General features: G+C 42.6%; 1 protein-coding gene across 1 annotated transcript in view; it reads left to right on the top strand.

The window, feature by feature from the left end:
• ift122 (intraflagellar transport 122 homolog (Chlamydomonas)) overlaps positions 1–17,684 on the top strand; it is a 232,907-nt gene that overhangs the window by 48,237 nt on the left and 166,986 nt on the right. Inside the window, exons 6-11 of the mRNA XM_078210139.1 lie at positions 2,815–2,881; positions 4,196–4,336; positions 5,209–5,284; positions 11,619–11,810; positions 15,088–15,226; positions 17,303–17,505. Of these exons, the coding sequence (XP_078066265.1) occupies positions 2,815–2,881; positions 4,196–4,336; positions 5,209–5,284; positions 11,619–11,810; positions 15,088–15,226; positions 17,303–17,505 (818 nt within the window). The remainder of the gene's footprint in view (positions 1–2,814; positions 2,882–4,195; positions 4,337–5,208; positions 5,285–11,618; positions 11,811–15,087; positions 15,227–17,302; positions 17,506–17,684) is intronic.

Raw genomic sequence — 17,684 nt, 5'->3', positions numbered from 1 at the left:
AGGGCATTGCTGCAACGGCCTCAGTACTCAACGTCGACAGCTGCCAATCTCCAGATGCAATTTTACAACTCATCCGCTTCATCCTGGACCACAATGTCTTCACCTTCAACAACCAGTTCTTCATCCAGATACACGGAACAGCCATGGGAACCAAATTCGCACCACAATATGCCAACATCTTCATGCACAGGTTCGAACAAGACCTCTTCACTGCACAGGACCTTCAACTGATGCTATACACTAGATACATCAATGACATTTTCTTCCTTTGGACTCTTTGAACAATCATTGAAACAACTATATGATGACATCAACAAGTGCCATCCCACCATCAGACTCACCATGGACGACTCTCCGGAACCGGTTGCATTCTTGGACACACGCATCTCCATCAAGGACGGTCACCTCAGCACTTCACTGTACCGCAAGCCCACGTATAACCTCACGATGCTCCACTTCTCCAGCTTCCAACCTGAATACGTTAAAGAAGCCACCCCCTACGGACAAGCCCTCCGTATACACAGGATCTGCTCAGATGAGGAGGATCATAACAGACACCTCCAGACGCTGAAAGATGCCCTCATGAGAACAGGATATGGCGCTCGACTCATCGATCGACAGTTCCGACGTGCCACAGCGAAAAACCGCACCGACCTCCTCAGAAGACAAATGCGGGACACAGCGGACAGAGTACCCTTCGTTGTCCAGTACTTCCCCAGAGTGGAGAAGCTACAGCATCTTCTCCGGAGCCTTCAACATGTCATCGATGAAGACGAACATCTCGCCAAGGCCATCCCCAGACCCCCACTTCTTGCCTTCAAACAACTGCACAACCTCAAACAGACCATTGTCCGCAGCAAACTAGCCAGCCTTAAGGAGAACAGTGACCACGACACCACACAACCCTGCCACAGCAACCTCTGCAAGACATGCCGGATCATCGACACAGATGCCATCATCTCACGTGAGAACACCATCCACCAGGTACACGGTACGTACACTTGCAACTCGGCCAACGTTGTCTACCTGATACGCTGCAGGAAAGGATGTCCCGAGGCATGGTACATTGGGGAGACCATGCAGACGCTACGACAACGGATGAATGAACACCACTCGACAATCACCAGGCAAGAGTGTTCTCTTCCTGTGGGGGAGCACTTCAGCCGTCACGGGCATTCGGCCTCTGCTATTCGGGTAAGCGTTCTCCAAGGCGGCCTTCACGACACACGACAATGCAGTGTTGCTGAGCAGAGACTGATAGCCAAGTTCTGCACACATGAGGACGGCCTCAACCGGGATCTTGGGTTCATGTCACACTATCTGTAACCTCCATGACTTGCCTGGGCTTGCAAAATCTCACTAACTGTCCTGGCTGGAGACAATACACATGTCTTTAACCTGTGCTTAACCCTCTCTCCACTCACATTGTCTGTACCTTTAACACTTGATTACCTGTAAAGACTCGAATTCGAACCATTATTTTGTAAATTGAGTTTGTGTCTTTATATGCCCGGTTTGTGAACAGAACTCCCACTCACCTGATTAAGGGGCAGCGCTCCGAAAGGTTGTGGCTTGTGCTACCAAATAAACCTGTTGGACTTTAACCTGTTGTGAGACTTCTTACTGTGCTCACCCCAGTCCAACGCTGACATCTCCACATCACGGAGAGACTACAGCCAGGAGTACAGATTAAAAATAAGGGCACTCCCATTTAACGTGGAGATGAGAAGAATTTATTGCTCTTAGAGCATTGTGAATCCCCAGGGCGTTGCAAAGGCAGAGTCAATGAATGTTTGTAAGGCCAAGTAGATAGATTATTAGAACATAAGAACATAAGAAATAGGAGCAGGAGTAGGCCATCTAGCCCCTCGAGCCTGCCCCGCCATTCAATAAGATCATGGCTGATCTGAAGTGGATCAGTTCCACTTACCCGCCTGATCCCTATAACCCCTAATTCCCTTACCAATCAGGAATCCATCTGTCTGTGATTTAAACATATTCAACGAGGTAGCCTCCACCACTTCAGTGGGCAGAGAATTCCAATTATTGACTGACAATGGAGTCAAAGATCATTGGCGGTAGGCAGAATGTGGAGTTGAGGGCACAATCAGATTAGCCACACTCTTATTAAATGATGGAACAGGTTTGAGGCTTGAATGGCCTACTCCTGCTCCTAATTTGCACATTGGTTTGTTCGTATTACTTTTAGCCAGAGGGCCAGTTTCCTAGTTCCAGGCAAACCCAGGATCTTTTGGAAAGAGGCTTTAAAATTTTAACCCTGGTGGCTTGGTGGAAGGCTAGTTGTTATAACCTGATTTTAGCATTGATGTATCTTCTGATGTTACTCCTTCACTCAGCAGTCTGCTGCAAAAACCAAGCTGGCCTTATAACATAAGGCTTTCAAAAATTAAAAAGGTTAGGTCATGTGATGGCTGCCCATTGATACATGATAGAAACATTTAATAGCGTATTCACGTTAACTAAGAACTTTCCACCTCCAATCCACAGTGTCTTCCCATTTACTATATGTTCCCATTCCTGTTTTTTTTCAAAATTATTACCTCATGCTTTTCAGTATTAAACTGCATTTGGCACTTGTTCACCCATTCCACTAATCTATCCAAGTGCTCCTGAAATCTCATAGCCATCCTTGCAGTTTGCCAGATCTCTATTTTTGAAATAATTACTGCAAGTAGGTTAGAAACAGACATTTGAGTTTACAGAGTGATTGAACTATTGGAGTAAGAGATTTGAATTCTCACATTTATAATTTCACTCAAATTTGTCATTCTGTTTAAAATGACTTAAATGCAGGTTTGTGGTCACCAGAGCAGAAATCTGTCTCCAAGCACAAAGTCAACAGCAAAATCACCTGCTGCAGGTAATCCAGTCATTGCTGCTTGTATCATTACTCATGTGGGGTTTTAAATATTTTCTCAAGGCTATTGGTTACATACTGTTTGAACTTCATGCTTGTAGTTGCAAACTTCCGATCTGTTGCCTTCTATGTCCTGTGATACAATTCCATGTTAAACACATAGATCTACAATGCAGTTTGCTTATCCTGGACAATATTCTTCATTACTGGCTGAAGGATTAGTCTACACAGCTGTAAAGGGAACACAAATTTATCAGGCTGTACAAAATGGTCCTCATGATGTGGAGATGCCGGCGTTGGACTGGGGTAAACACAGTAAGAAGTTTAACAACACCAGGTTAAAGTCCAACAGGTTTATTTGGTAGCAAAAGCCACACAAGCTTTCGAGGCTCTGAGCCCAAAATGGTCCTCACAGTGACCAGTGCATGAAAATGACCGAGTTAGCATGGGATGATGCCATCCATCCTGCAGCCTGGGATCTCCACTTTCCCATCCACCCTTGTAAAAGTGTACTGTTGTTAAAAAGACAGTTTGCCAGAACCTTTTCATCAAAGCACTGAGATTAGTCATGAAGACTTTTGGCTATATCTTGGAAATTACTGCAAATGTTGCAGAAATATTTTCAGTGTTATACTTAGCAAGCATTCCCCTACATTCAGATTTGCACCACTATTGTTAAAACATTGCATTTGATGAAGAGGAGCATTAGGTGGCTGTAATGGGAGCCAAATTATTCATGTGGAGTAGAGGAAAGCCAGATCATCCCAGCGAGGAGAATCATATCCCAGTGAGGAGAGCCAGATCATCCCCGAGAGGAGAGTCAGATCATCCCCGTGAGGAGAGCCAGATCGTCCCAGCGAGGAGAGTCAGATCATCCCCAAGGGAGTCAGATTGTCCCCGAGAGGAGAGTCAGATCATCCCCGAGAGGAGAGCCAGATCGTCCCAGCGAGGAGAGCCAGATCATCCCAGCGAGGAGAATCATATCCCAGTGAGGGGAGATAGGTCATCCCAGCGAGGAGAATCATATCCCAGTGAGGGGAGATAGGTCATCCCAGTGAGGAGAGCTAGATCGTCCCTGAGAGGAGAGCCAGATTGTCCCCGAGAGGAGAGCCAGATTGTCCCCGAGAGGAGAGCCAGATCGTTCCAGCACCACGCATCCAGTTGGATTTATAGCATATTCCAGCAGGAGGAGAGGAGCAAAACTTTATCTAAAATGAATAAATTCAGGAACAGTAGTCTTGAAATGTAGTCATTGCAATTTTGTCCCCTTAAGATTGTTTCCTAAACATATTCTCCTTCTTTGCTGTACTTTGCTAGTTGGACAAATGATGGTCAGTATTTGGCCATCAGTCTGTTCAGTGGTATCGTCAGTATCCGAAGTAAGAGTGGAGAAGAGAAAGTGAGAATTGAGCGACCTGGTGCTGCCCCAATCTGGTCGATTTGCTGGAATCCATCCAAGTAAGTAAGGAAGCATACCTCAATGAATTGGAGCAAATCTTATTGGAGTTTTTGAGATGCTTACTATTAGATCATATGAAATGGAGTTTGGACTGTTTGAACCTAGTTCTTAATTTGTATGATTCTTCAGCAAACATAAAATCCATAATTCAAAACTGATCAGCACTAAATTGGCAATTTTCCTCAAATATTTAAAATAAAGGTATTGAAAATGGAAAATTCCAATTAGTGTAGTGCTGATGCAACTCTGTGAGTTTATTGTTTAGAGAAAGCAAAGAGATCTTCGCAGCCTGTTTGATCTGAGATGTATCTGAACTACGAACATGTGATGCAGGTGACAGATGGAAAAATGCTTTTGTTCTTCAGCACTGTTACCTTTCACCTTAAGCCAGTTCACAAAAAATAAAATTATTAAATTATTTCTTTTTTATTCGCAGCACTTGAAGTTCTTATTGTGCACCCTGACAGTGGCACATTGTGAGAGGCAGTACCTTGAATCTAAAGTTTTCCTTCTCTCTTAATACTTCAAAACAATTACAGTGAATATCTCCTCCATATAAGTCAAAGCATTGTTTCCAGTCAATGACAGTCTGTTCCCTCCTTTTACCTCAGTATGCTGCAATGTTGCAGCTAAGAGTACTTAAACATTCAAAAACTTCATTTTACCTAACGTTTTCTTTTCTCGCCCTGATCAGGAACTGATCATTTTTTTAGTATCAATTAAATGAGACAAGTGGTCAGAGATTGACTGATTCCTAACTGGCACTGTTACAATTAGGAATGGTGCCATACGCCAGAAACCTAATGTATATTACATAAGGTTATTGTGATATGTAATCAATTAATATCTGAACTTTAATTTTGGATTGTAGAGATGAACACACTGACATCCTAGCTGTGGCAGACTGGGGGCAGCGACTTTCCTTCTACCAACTGAGTGGCAAACAGGTATGATTGGGAAACATTTCCGTATTTGTCAAAAAAAATGCGCAGAGAAATGTCACAAATGGTTCAGTTTTATAATCTGCATATATCATATGTGAAACATAGTGCAGAGTTTTGTGCCTCCTGTCATGGTTGCCGATTTCCTCCAGTTGATTGGTTCAATTTTCATATTCACAAAGCAGCACCAATCAGAATTAACATGATTGGAACTTATGAATTAAACTGAAAAAAAGTGAGCAAGTATACTGAAGGGTGCTGAGTAAGGGTGTAAATAATCAGACTGGAAAGGAACATAGTTTATCACAGAATGAAAAATATAACCACTACCATGGTGTATACATACTTGTCCCTGCCTAGGACAGGGACAGCCAGCCCTGTCACTGTCTGTGCGGAGTCTGCATGTTCTCCCCATGTCTGCATGGGTTTCATCCTACAGTCCGAACGACGTGCTGGTTAAGTGCATTGGCCATGCTGGATTCTCTCTCAGTGCACCCAAACAGGTGCCAGAGTGTGATGACTAGGGGGTTTTCACAGTAACTTCATTGCAGTGTTAATGTCTACTTGTGACACTAATAAATAAACTTTACAAAAAACTCCTGAGATTAAAGCATCATCCACATAGACTGCCACTTTGGGCACTGCTGGAAGGATGTTCTACATTACTCTTTGAAAAATAGTTCATACCGAGGTCACCCCAAAGGGCAAATGAGTATACTCATACAGCCCTTTGTGAGTATCTATAGTGATATACTTCCTGGATGATACCTCAAGCTCCAGTTGGACATAGACGTGACTCATGTCTAATTTGGAAAATATGTGATGCACAATTCTTCTATGCATGGCATAGGGTATCTATTTAAGTGGGGGAGGCTCTGTTGACCATCAGTTTATAATCCTCACAGACCCAGACTGAATTGTCAGGTTTTAAAACTGGGACTACTTGCATGGCCCATTCAGCAAATTATACTGGCCGTATAATGCCAAGTTCCTCTAGACATTCCAATTTGGCCTCTACTTTGGCATGTCGGGCCTAGGGGACCATAGTGCTTTGAAGTATTTAGGTCGGGCCCGAGTGTCTTTAATCTTCCTGAGGCCTTCTTGCAACACTTTGCATAATTTCCCAATAACTTTGCATAAATTGCCAGTGCCTATTTTAAAGATCTGTTGCCAATCTAGGCAGATTTTCTGTACCCAGTGCCTTCCCAAAGGCTTGGTCCTGGTTCTTTCACCACTATTAAGGGGAGTCGGACTGTCTATTTCCTGTGCATAACTTGGGTTACAATGGTCCTAACAATATGTAAGGGTTCCTCAGTGTATGTGGCCAATCTAGCTTTGGTGTCCCACAGGCTTAAAGGCAAGTGTCTAACCAGAGTCACCTGAAGTTTGCTCCCCAATAATAGATACAGTGGCTCCTGTGTCTATCTCCACGACTAGAGAGTGACCATTTACCTAGAATTTAATATTGATTCGAGTCACTTTGGGCGACAATGCAATTTAGCTACATCAATCCTTCATTTACCGGCTTGTTTATTTGCAAACCCCTGTCCAGAGGTGGCTTCGGCCTGGGCTGTACGCGTTTTGCTTGTTCAGTAGTCTTGTCAGAGATGGATCCTATGACTGCAAATGTAGCATGGATGTGCTCGCTCCTTGCTGTACTGTGGAGAGACTTCCCATGGAGTTCTGGAGTCTTCGACTCCAATTGCCTTTTCTTGGCAGCAAATGAGAGACGTGAACGTTCTGCACAGAGGACTTGGTTCTGTGGTCTGGGGATCGTCCAAGGTTTAGGACGGTACCGTCTATGGACCCCTGATGCTCCTGGGCCCCTTTTTCATAGAATCATAGAATCCCTACAGTACAGAAAGAGGCCATTCGGCCCACCGAGTCTGCACCGACCACAATCCCACCCAGGCCCTACCCCCATATCCCTACATATTTTACCCGCTAATCCCTCTAACCTACGCATCCCAGGACACTAAGGGGCAATTTTAGCATGGCCAATCAAGCTAACCCGCACATCTTTGGACTGTGGGAGGAAACCGGAGCACCCGGAGGAAACCCACGCAGACACGAGGAGAATGTGCAAACTCCACACAGACAATGACCCAAGCCGGAAATCGAACCCAGGTCCCTGGAGCTGTGAAGCAGCAGTGCTAACCACTGTGCTACCGTGCCGCATTTTTGCGGGTAAGGGCCAGTTCTATGGATTTTTTGAGGTCCACAGTTAGTTCAGTTAGTAGCTTCCTTTGGGTTGCAATATTATTAATTCCACATATTAAACAAACACTAAACATTTCCGGAAGTGCTGACCTGTACTCGCTGTGTTCCACGAATTTCTGCAGTCTCATAAAGAATTTAGTGACTGGTTTTCCAGGGAGTCTTATTTGCTGTGTAAAACCTGCAGCATTTCAATATAATAGACGGTTTAGGGTTGTAGTGGCCTGATACCATATCTCCCATTTCATCAGCAGATTTTGAATCTGGCGCTGCTAGGTAAGTTAAACTATTTATGATGCTAAAGGTTGGGGCCCCAAAGCGGTCAGGACAATGACATTTTGCCTGTCATAACCTATCCTGTTTGCCCCCCAGAAATATCTAATTCTTTCAACGTACTGGGTCCACTCCTCCACACGTGCATCATAAGTTTCCAGTTTCCCAAACCGCGGCATTTTCGATATTTCCCCATCACTGTCTTGAAAGGCAAGGTTGTCCAAAACATTTCTTGTTCTTCGCCACCAATGTAATGATTCAGAAAGTCTGACTGGAAAGCAACATAGTTTATTACAGAATGCAAAGTGAATCCACTACCATGGTGGAGACACACTAGTTGCTGCCTGGGATTACAGTTCAGCAGACCCAGTCCTGGTCTTGCCTTATAAAATGCTCAGGTAGTGAGTTACAGCTGGGCAGGCCACTGCCTTTTACCAGGGAACTCATACTCAAGGAGCTCCACAGGAAGATCAATCAATGATTCCCATTGACCTCGTGGGGGTTATCTCACAGACCTTCTTCAATAAAACAAAGGTGGAGTTGAACAAATGAAGTTACTCTAAATGTATTTTGACGATCCTTTCAATAGTTGGTTTCCTTCATCTCGCAAGCTCTGCAATTATACCTAGAATTTGTAAGAAGTCTGGATTCAGTGTACCAACAAATAAGGACAGGATTTTCTATCAAAATAACAGCAAGACCATCAGTGCCTGATGTTATTTATATGTGAGTGGAACAGCAACATCAGGCATAGAACAGGTGCATGGCTCAATGGGAATATCTAAAAATTGCTGTCTGAGTAATGCCAATCTGCTGTTTAAGTTGTGAAAATGTCATGTCAAGCTCTCGACTCTCTTTTTTTGACCTACCATACTTGCCCATTAAACTTGCCAAAACCAGCATTAATGCCCTTTTAATTACATTTTAAGTCTTAATTCTTACTAAACAGCCTCTCTTGTACCATGATTAACTTTTGCATGTGTGAAGTTTCATTTCTTCAGGTTTCAATTTTCCAAGGAGATTTTGAATTTTAATCTCTCAATCTATTTGTCTTTCTGTTCCTTTTACTTCCCCTTCAGAGCATGATTTGACATTAAAATTTAGCATTTTAATTCATCCTCTTTTTCAGTCCTTTCCATTTTTATTCCCCAATTCTTAAATCTGATTGGCTAAGGAGATACCCTATTCACTCCAGCCCGAAATGTCCTGTTTCCTTTACTGCCATTATCAACTCACATTTTTAGAAACCTTGCAGCCAAACATTTTTGAAGCAAGCACAAGTTTAACGAACAGCAGGCACCATTATATATATAAAGGCAAAATGCTGCGGATGCTGGAATCTGAAACAAAAGCAGAAAATGCTGGAGAAACTCAGCAGGTCTAACAGCATCTGTGGAGAGAGAAGAGCCAATGTTTTCATAGAAATGAAATCATAGAAACCCTACAGTGCAGAAGGAGGCCATTCGGCCCATCGAGTCTGCACCGACCACAATCCCACCCAGGCCCAACCCCACATATTTACCCACTAATCCCTCTAACCTACGCATCTCAGGACTCTAAGGGGCAATTTTTAACCTGGCCAATCAACCTAACCCGCACATCTTTGGACTGTGGGAGGAAACCGGAGCACCCGGAGGAAACCCACGCAGACACGAGGAGAATGTGCAAACTCCACACAGACAGTGACCCGAGCTGGGAATCGAACCCAGGACCCTGGAGCTGTGAAGCAGCAGTGCTAACCACTGTGCTACCGTGCCGCCCCTTTTGAGTCAGGATGATCCTCCGTCAGAGCTGAGTTGTGCTATCTACATGGCCGCTGGCGGGGCATGCTTGGGTAGGGACTCCCTGGTTCTGAGATGGTCCAAGTGCTTCTTTCGGGTTTTACCCTGAACTTTGACTTGTGACATACTGATTCTGTTTTTTCCACAATTATCCCAGGGACCTATCTCGGACCATCCCCAAAGTTCCTCATGTGAACCAGATCACCCGTTGCAAAAGTTTTTTCTGCCCTTACAGAATCATAGTTTCTTTTTTGATTTTCTTGTTGGGAGTCCACCTACCTGCCCGGTTTGGGAGTAGCAGGCTTAATCTGGTACATAGCCATTGCCTCGTTAACAGCTTCGGTGGAATAACACCGTGCAGTGCGGTCCTGTAGTCGAACAAAAATCATGCCAGTTTAGTCTCCATGGACGCTGCTGGTTGTTTCTTCTTGTAATTTTTGAAGGTTTGCACAGCCCGTTCTGCCAGTCCATTTGGGACGATGGGCGATAGGTGCTTCTCGGATGTGTCTGATATCATTAGAGAACATGAAGTTCTGGAAATCACTGCTAGTAAAGTCCTTGTCATTATTGGAAATGAGGACTTCTGGTATTCCATGTGTACTGAAGTCTTGTCATACTTTCTTGATTGTAGCCTGAGAAATTGTGGAGCTCATGCGGTGCACCTCCAACCACTTGGGAGTGTCTGTCCACCATGATTTAAATATGGAACCCATAAAAGAGCCTGCAAAGTCCATATACATTTGTATCCAAGGCCAGCCAGGCCACTCCCATGGGTATAGGGAGGCTGAGGGCGGGAATTTTTGATCTTTCTTGCACAGGTTACATTGCTTCCCAAATCTGTGATGTCAGAGTCAAGACCAGGCTGCCAGATGTAACTCCTAGCCAGCATCTTCATTTTTGATACTCTCTCATCCTCTTTGAAATTTCTTCATTCCTTCATCAAAATCCTGGAACTCCCTGCTTTATAGATAGTGAGACCCTTATCACATGTACTCAAGTGGTTCCAGAAAGGGGCTCATCACCACCTTCTTGAGCGCAATTAGTGATGAGCAATAAATGTTGCCTTTGATCTTCGGGTAAGCGTTCGCCAAGGCGGCCTTCACAACACATGACAGCACAGAGTTGCTGAGCAGAAACTGATAGCCAAGTTCCACACACATGAGGACGGCCTAAACTGGGATCTTGGGTTTGTGTCACACTATCCGTAACCCTCACAGCTTTCCTGCTGGATTTGCAGAATCTCACTGGCTGTCCTGTCTGGAGACAATACACATCTCTTTAATCTGTGCTTAATGCTCCCTCCACTCACATTGTCTGTATCTTTAAGACCTGGTTGGTTGTAGAGATTTGCATTCTAATCAGTATTCTGTAACTTGATTTTGTGTCTCTGTATGTATGCCCTGTTTGAGAGCAGATCTCCACTCCATCTGATGAAGGAGCAGCGCTCCGAAAGCTAATGGCATTTGCTACCAAATAAACCTGTTGGACTTTAACCTGGTGTTGTTAAAACTCTTACTCTTTTTTTCAACTGCACAGACCTGTTTATTAGGAATTGAATCTTAGCATTAAAACGACCATATTTGGATGCAGCTTTAAAATGCCACAATAATTCCTAAGTAAGTCAAACTGCGTTAGTAATGGGCAATGGAGCAAATTCAAATGAAATTTTCTTTTTTCATATTTAGACAAAAGTATTTGAACAGGTAACATCCTTGTTGATATAATAGATAAAATAGGGTGATTTCAACCTATGAGTTTAAATTTTCCTTCATAATTCTTGCAACATGGTGCTGATATACTGCATTGATTCTCTTGGCTATTTCCATGTAAACAGCATAGGTACTTTTCAACTCTTTGGCCATTCACTTTGGGGACATAATCTTTTTAAAATTTATGGAATTTTAGTTAGTGGGAATTCTCATCTTGGTTGAACTGATTGCTTGCACTTTGAAATAATGTTTTCCTCCAATAAATTTAAGTTCTTAAAACTAAGTTGTTTAAAATTCAAAAGCTGTATCAGACGAATATGATTACAGTTTGCCTAATACTGAATTGTATCTGAATTCTAGATTGGAAAAGACAGGGCGCTGAATTTTGACCCCTGCTGTGTCAGCTACTTCACAAAAGGGGAGTATATTGTGATGGGAGGCTCCGATAAGCAAGTCTCTTTGTACACAAAAGATGGGGTTCGTCTTGGTGGCATTGGAGAACAGCAATCCTGGGTGTGGACTTGCAGGGTGAAACCAGACTCCAATTATGTTGTAAGGTCTTTTTCAGTTTATCTTTTGCTAAATATAATCTTTAAGCACAGTTTATACTCCTGCAATCCACCCAATGCTCTTTTGTAATAATAATGCAAAATATTTAGTTTGACTTTATCTTGAGATAAAGGCAAAATCAGAAAAAGCTAGAAAATCTCATCAAGTCTGACAGCATCTGTGGAGGGGGAATAATGCTATCGTTTCAAGTCCATGTTGGCTCTATTCTCTCTCCACAGATGCTGTCAGACCTGCTGAGATTTTGAAGCTTTTTCTGTTTTTGTTCAGCATTCTTAAGATATCTATTTCTATTGTGCTGTCTGATAGCATATTCAGTTTGAAGACCATGGTAAAACTTCCCATATATTTCAAAATTGAATGTGCATCCTTCTTCTCTTGTCACTATACCCAATTAAAACATGCCAGAAAGTTTTATTTTCAAACTTGTCCAGCCCCTTAACAGTGGCTTAGAAACTTGGCTGAACAGTGCTATGTCTGTGGCCTCCCAAGCTTCGAAGTATGGAGGTCGGGAGGAGCTTGCTCATTGGTGAATTGCAAATGCACCACTTGCCATGTTGGTAAAGGGCAAAACAAAGTGTTCATCGCCCACCCCAGAACAGGTGTTAGCTCTTTGCATTTCCAAAGAGGACTAACCCCTGTTTGTAGCCTCCCCTCGCCCACCCCTCCACAAGAATAGTTTTCTCTGAAGCAGCTGGTGCCAGCTACACACAGGAAAACAAAGCTGACTTGAGGCTTAACACTTGATTCATTAAAAAAAAATCTGAAGGTGGCAATTAACACAATTAACTGGGTAAGATTTTACATAGAACATACATAGAACATAGAACAGTACAGCACAGAACAGGCCCTTTGGCCCACGATGTTGTGCCGACCTTCATCTGAAACCAAGATCAAGCTATCCCACTCCCTACCATCCTGGTGTGCTCCATGTGCCTATCCAATAACCGCTTAAATGTTCCTAAAGTGTCTGACTCCACTATCACTGCAGGCAGTCCATTCCACACCCCAACCACTCTCTGCGTGAAGAACCTACCTCTGATATCCTTCCTATATCTCCCACCACGAACCCTATAGTTCTGCCCCCTTGTAATAGCTCCATCCACCCGAGGAAATAGTCTTTGAACGTTCACTCGATCTATCCCCTTCATCATTTTATAAACCTCTATTAAGTCTCCTCTCAATCTCCTCCGCTCCAGAGAGAACAGCCCCAGCTCCCTCAACCTTTCCTCATAAGACCGACACTCCAAACCAGGCAGCATCCTGGTAAATCTCCTCTGCACTCTTTCCAGCGCCTCCACATCCTTCTTATTGTGAGGTGACCAGAACTGCATGCAATATTCCAAATGCGGTCTCACCAAGGTCCTGTACAGTTGCAGCATAACCCCACGGCTCTTAAACTCCAACCCCCTGTTAATAAAAGCTAACACACTATATGCCTTCTTCACAGCTCTATCCACTTGAGTGGCAACCTTTAGAGATCTGTGGATATGGACCCCAAGATCTCTCTGTTCCTCCACAGTCTTCAGAACCCTACCTTTGACCCTGTAATCCACATTTAAATTTGTCCTACCAAAATGAATCACCTCACATTTATCAGGGTTAAACTCCATTTGCCATTTTTCAGCCCAGTTTTGCATCCTATCTATGTCTCTTTGCAGCCTACAACACCCCTCCACCTCATCCACTACTCCACCAATCTTGGTGTCATCAGCAAATTTACTGATCCACCCTTCAGCCCCCTCCTCTAAGTCATTAATAAAAATCACAAAGAGCAGAGGACCAAGCACCGATCCCTGCGGCACTCCGCTAGCAACCTGCCTCCAGTCCGAAAATTTTCCATCCACCACCACCCTCTGTCTTCGATCAGATAGCCAGTTACCTATCCAATCGGCCAACTTTCCCTCTATCCCACACCTCCTTACTTTCATCATAAGCCGACCATGGGGGACCTTATCAAACGCCTTACTAAAATCCATGTATATGACATCAACTGCCCTACCTTCATCAACACACCTAGTTACCTCCTCAAAAAATTCTATCAAATTTGTGAGGCACGATTTGCCCTTCACAAATCCGTGCTGACTATCCCGGATTAATCCGCATCTTTCTAAATGGTCGTAAATCCCATCCCTAAGGACCTTTTCCATCAATTTACCAACCACCGAAGTCAGACTAACCGGTCTATAATTACCAGGGTCATTTCTATTCCCTTTCTTAAACAGAGGAACAACATTTGCCACTCTCCAGTCCTCTGGCACCATCCCCGTGGACAGTGAGGACCCAAAGATCAAAGCCAAAGGCTCTGCAATCTCATCCCTCGCCTCCCAAAGAATCCTAGGATACATTTCATCAGGCCCAGGGGACTTATCGACCTTCAGTTTATTCAAAATTCAGATTTTAAAAGATATTTATTTGAATGTGGAAATGGGAATTCTCCTGGTCCCCCCATTGAAAGAATGTGGGGTATTGCTGATCACCATTACTTCCCCCTTCACTACCCTCATCCTTAACCATTGCCAACTTCTGATCTGATTATCTATCCTTCTGATCCAGTTGCTGCAACTCATCACTTACCTGTTGTTGCAGCGACCCTATTCATTGGGCAATCTTTCTCGGACACTTTGTAGTTCACTGACTCAGTCAAAATGAATCCTGAAACCCAAAATCAGGAGCACTTTGGACTTCATCCTTCAGGCACAGGGAATGACTCCTGTACTCCACACCTGTTAAAAATGGGTATACTTGAATTTCTGGGCCAGTATACTTTAATTGTTGAAATTAGAATTGCCACTAATCCAACTGTACCTTTAATAATCTGCAATGTTTTAATCTGTATGTTTAGTTATACATGTTGAGTACATATTCAGATCGAACTGTAAGGATAAGCAAAGAATAGTATATTGCCATTACATTTTTAAACAATTTCTCATCTCAGTTTTTTGTTAGTTTCTGCAGCTGAATGCATTCACATTTTGAACCACTCGGTGGCACCCATTTTTTGTTCTGAATATTGTCTTTATGATATTAAAGCTGCAGTAATGATTAAACATTAATTGTTGACAATTGAAACAATATAGCAGGATGGAATTTCAATTGTTTGTATATCATAGAACCAGAATAGACCATTCAGCCTCTCAAATCCATTCTGCTATTCAATTAGATCATGGCTCAACTATATTTCAGAGGTTAATGTATTGCTTTGTCTTGTCAACTGGAGGATAATGAGTACATACAAATGGTTCTGTATTCTTCTTCCAAGGTTCTAGGCTGCCAAGATGGTACAATTGCCTTTTACCAAATAATTTTTAGCACGGTGCATGGCTTGTACAAGGACCGCTATGCTTATAGGGACAGCATGACAGATGTCATTGTCCAACATCTTATCACAGAGCAGAAAGGTGAGTTCTTAAACATAAATGTTGGCTCTTGTAACAAATGTCTTAGTAATTAGTACAATAAATTACTGATGCACCGCAAGCTGTAATGAATGCTCTGCAGCTTTGAAATCAATCAACTTGCTTTAGCTGGATACCAGTTTGATCTAGATATATCAAATAAAAGCTAAAAAAAGTGCAATTCTTATATGTAGAAAATCCTACAATTATGCAACAGATGAGTCTGCAACCATTGAGAGAAAGGAAAAATTGAAGATCATAAAACAATAGTCACTTGGTTGGACAGAACTTGAATCTTGCTGAAAAACGTACATGCAGTCGAAACACTTCACCTTGCACTCATCAGAACAGATGCAAAAATACCAAAATTCAAAGGGAGCAGCAATTTATACTGCAGGAGGAAGATTGGCAACATCTTGACCAGTCAAAGCCAATATGTCATCATGAATGCAAGACAAAAATCTTTGACAGTATTCCTCTTCTTTTCCAGCATACACAAACCAGAAATACACTTCAGCTATTAACTTGTCCATTTTCTTTACAGATACTGACTGATCTGCTTTTTTTGTTTGCAGCAGTTTTTACATTAATCAAGGGTACAAAATGATGTTGTGACCTTCTTTAACACAAGTGATTATTTACATTGATGAAAGTGCAAGTTGTTGCGTGACGTTCTAAATCAAATTGAAGCCTGTTATTCCAGTCATAACTATTTGAAATTCTATGATTTATATCTGTTAATAATATAAAATATTTAAATTTGACTTTTCAGTGCCTTTCTAGAGATCAGAGTATTTTTTCTAATCACCAGAGTCATTGCTATGGTCTCACTCTACTGTGAGAATATATCAGCTCCTAGATTTATCTGTGATGCTGTTTGCTTGCTACTAATTTCAGGGGCAGCACGGTGGCACAGTGGTTAGCACTGCTGCCTCACAGTGCCAGGGACCTGGGTTCGATTCCCGGCTTGGGTTACTGTCTGTGTGGAGTTTGCACATTCTCCCCGTGTTTGCGTGGGTTTCCTCCAGGTGCTCTGGTTTCCTCCCATAGTTCAAAGGTTTGCGGGTTAGGTGGATTGGCCATGCTAAATTACCCCTTAGTGTTGGGGGACTAGCTAGGGTAAATGTATGGGGTTACAGGGATAGGGGCTGGGGGGGAATTGTGGTTGGTGCAGACTCGATAGGCCGAAGGGCCTCCTTCTGCACTGTAGAATTGTATGTATGTATAATTTAACTAGAAGTAATGGTGTTCTTCAATCCCCCAAACTCTGTTACATTATTTATGTTGTCATAACAGCCTACATTTTCCAAATATGTGTTTGATGGCTTGTCCATCACTAGCACATATGAAAAAAATGTGATGTTCCCTGCCACAAATAAATTCCTTTTTCATGACTATAAAATTAGCTATTTTTTCTCTCTCTTGCTTCCCATGATGGCTTTCAAGTTGTGGGTGTTCCCATTTTCGGCCAATGCCTGAACAGGCAATTGGCCATAGTGCAGACTCTTTGCCTGACTCTGGTCACCATTTCTAAGCATCCGGATGCCTCAGGAACATCCCTCCTCTGATCCTGATGCAAACATTAATCACTATCAGTGAGACAAAATAAACTTCAACGAAACATGTTTTAAATGCTGCATTATTTGTTGAAGGGCCTAGTTCTCAGTCAGAAACATTTTTTTTGAAGCCTGAAGTTCACCCAAAATATTAGAATGAGACTGAGCCCAGAAATAACAGTGGGGTCAGAGTTCATGGTGCCACTTAGCATATTGTTTGTGTAATCCTGCTGTGGTTAAAGCAACAGTGACTAGATGTCAAAATTGGCTGGAAGCACTTTGAGACCACACGAAAGTATAAAAAGTGTTATCTAAATACAAGCTGGTTCGTTCTGAAAGAGAAGTGCTTCAAATTGATGAGGTTTAGGAGGAGGCAAGAAATCCAATCTCTTGTGATGGTTTTCTTGAATAATCAAAGGTCCATCAGCTCACAGCAAAGAATTGTACATTTAACAGTCAGTTTAATAAGTTCAAGGTAATGCCTCTTCACTACACTTATCATGTACATTTTCCTGTTTTGTAGTGCGGATCAGATGCAGGGAACTAGTGAAGAAGATTGCTATCTATAAAAACCGACTAGCAATCCAGCTACCAGAAAAAATCCTGATCTATGAGCTCTTTTCAGAAGATAATACTGACATGCATTACCGTGTGAAGGAGAAGATTGCAAAGAAATTTGAATGCAACCTATTAGTTGTATGCTCCCAACACCTTATTTTGTGCCTGGTAAGTTGACTAATGGAAGTTTCAGTTCATAGGTTTATCAGAGTCAGGATAGTTACTTTTTTATAGCAGGCGTCCAACTTGGTTTAGTTTTCAAACAATATTTTTTTTCTGAACTGTTTAATTAATAAAGTACTTTCAGGCATAATTTTCAAACTCACCAGATAATATCAGATAGAAAT

This window comes from Mustelus asterias, chromosome 3, assembly GCF_964213995.1.
Source record: "Mustelus asterias chromosome 3, sMusAst1.hap1.1, whole genome shotgun sequence".
Taxonomy (NCBI): domain Eukaryota; kingdom Metazoa; phylum Chordata; class Chondrichthyes; order Carcharhiniformes; family Triakidae; genus Mustelus; species Mustelus asterias.
Note: the sequence above shows the minus strand (reverse complement) of the source record. Positions and strands in the feature narration are given on the sequence as shown.